The sequence below is a fragment of the Macrobrachium nipponense genome, chromosome 14, assembly GCF_015104395.2.
Source record: "Macrobrachium nipponense isolate FS-2020 chromosome 14, ASM1510439v2, whole genome shotgun sequence".
NCBI lineage: Eukaryota > Metazoa > Arthropoda > Malacostraca > Decapoda > Palaemonidae > Macrobrachium > Macrobrachium nipponense.
The window spans coordinates 49,071,672-49,074,040 of NC_087207.1; the positions used below are offsets into that span (position 1 = coordinate 49,071,672).

Genomic DNA, 2,369 nt, shown 5'->3' on the forward strand with positions numbered 1-2,369 from the left:
TCACATCCTTTGATAGGACTTAACAACATAACTTTAGCACTGAAGGCTCACAAATACAGGCAGTCCCTAGTTATCGGCAGGGATCCGTTCCCGACAGCATGATAACAGAAAATCACTTATAATAGCACTGATCCCCGGTTATTTAGCTGTGAGCCTCAGTTATCGGTGCTGGTAACCAAGGCTCTGCACTACCAGTAAGTGTGGACCGGCACCGAAAATGCAGTTATCATCATCCCTAGACAAGCTGATAACCTAGTGTGCCAATAACCGAAGGCGCCGATAACCGGGGACTGCCTATAGTATATTTATTCATAAGATGCTCGTAAATAGAATTTTGATAAAAGTTTTTCAAAGCTCAGGAAATTATTATTATTATCATTATTATTATTATTATTGTTGCTATTGAGCTCGTATTGCACCTTCTCAATTTGGCATATAAGTTTCTTTGTTTCAGTAGGTAAATTATAAAGTTAATTTATTGTTCTGATGCCTCGGTAGTCCTCGCTACCATCTAAAAGGGCTAATGAGGATTAATGAAGTTTAAGGATTAAGTGAGCTTGGGACAACTGCTTTACAATTTACCTGCTGAAACAAAGAAACATACACCAAATTGAGAAGGCACAATATAAGCTCAACAGCAGGTGGAGTGCCATTCTTTTCATAAAAGCTTGCCTTAAAGAGAGTCCTCTCCCAAGATATTATTATTATTATTATTATTATTATATTATTATTATTATTATTAATTCTGTTGTTTTTCTTACAGTCTCAACTTCTTTATAAGTAGCTTCAAAAACTCTGAGGAGACAAAGGCAGATGAATTCACCAAAGCTCTTGAAAAGTCCTTGAAGGAGATGAGAGAGGTGTTGAGTGTTCCTAATTCAAATCTCTAAAAGGATTCATCATTCCTTTCATAGGCTTCGAATGGCTTCATCTTGTATGACACGTAATTGGTTTAGAGCTGTCTTTTATGTCATGATGTCATTTATTTTGTATTAGGTATGTTATTTTATTTTTAACCACCAAACCCGGAGAAAATAAGTAAGACAATAGTAAGAATGTGAGAGATGATCACCAAGAAGCAGCGCCACTTCTTATTAATGGGAATTTCTGTGAATTGCATATATTTCATGTGATCTAGTTTTGTATATGATTTTTTGATTGAAATATGATACGAAGTGGAGGAGAGAGAACATATACTGTAGACTACAGTCAGTAGATATTCTCACAACAGTAATTTCCCCAAAAGGTTGATTTTGTCACAGATAATTGATACCAACCAAATGTATATAAAAATCATTTCAAATTCTTTCTATGTAGTGTCAAGAAGTCTACCTCCAGCATATCCTATCTTCCTGTTACACTGTATGTGTGAGACAGTGATTGAAGATTCATCCTCTGGACTGGCTGACTTCTTTTTGACACCAGAAGAATTAATTATTATTCTTTTCTTTGTGGTCATTTTAGTCCTCATATTTTGTTATATTCTCTCTTTCTCTCTCCTAACAACACAGTATAATAGCAGCTTTACTGTGGTGATAATTTCAATGCAATAATTTCATGGTTTTATAGTGTAAGGGAGTATTGTAAGGTTTAGAAAACTTACTGTATTAATGTTTATAACTTTTGGTAAATCATGTAGTTCAGAAAATAAATAAAATTGTTGCTATCTTCTGCTTGGCTCATGTCCCTTTCAATATCCTTCCAACTCTAAAATTACATTTCCATTCCTAGTTCCATCTGATATTGTCAGATTATGTTGACTAGCTATGGAGGAAAAGAGGCAGTAATTTTGTCAGCTTTGGAATCTTTTTATACAAAAATAATTACGACTTACATATGCATGAAGAACACAGCTTATTGTTGTCTTAATTTTCAAAAGAAGAGTGTACCAGAAGGGTTAATCAGATGTTTTAGTCTACGATGTTCTTCATTTGAAAGTTTTGGAACCCACTCTATGCTGGATGACATCAAATCTGTCACATATCTTTCCTCATACTACTTTGTTTTAAAGTACCTTTGTTATCTCCTAGGCCCTATCCGCACTGGCGGGCAGTGCCCGACGGATACACACTGTTTCCATAACCCGTTCCACCATACTGACCGACTGAGTATGGAGCCAGGACAATGCAATTGTCTGGTAACACTGCCTCAGAAGTGAGAGAAGATATAAACAGCTGGATGTGCCCAACGTGCATGCCCGCAATGTATAGGTTTTCACATATGAATCACTTATTAATACCAGGAAATCATTTAACCCTTAAAGGCTGACTGGACATATTTTACGTCGACATTTTTGTCTCTCGGGTGCCGACTGGACGTATTTTACGTCGACATACAAAAGTTTTTTTAAAAATTCGCGGAAAAATACT

The 2,369-nt window shown here is 35.9% G+C and overlaps 1 protein-coding gene across 1 annotated transcript in view; it reads left to right on the forward strand.

Annotated features, from left to right (window-relative positions):
- LOC135226492 (peroxisomal carnitine O-octanoyltransferase-like) overlaps positions 1 to 1,671 on the forward strand; it is a gene marked incomplete in the record, with an annotated part of 719,233 nt that extends 717,562 nt beyond the window's left edge. Inside the window, 1 exon segment of the mRNA XM_064266109.1 lies at positions 764 to 1,671. Coding sequence (XP_064122179.1) covers positions 764 to 890 — 127 coding nt within the window.
- Positions 1,672 to 2,369: the final 698 nt, after the last annotated feature.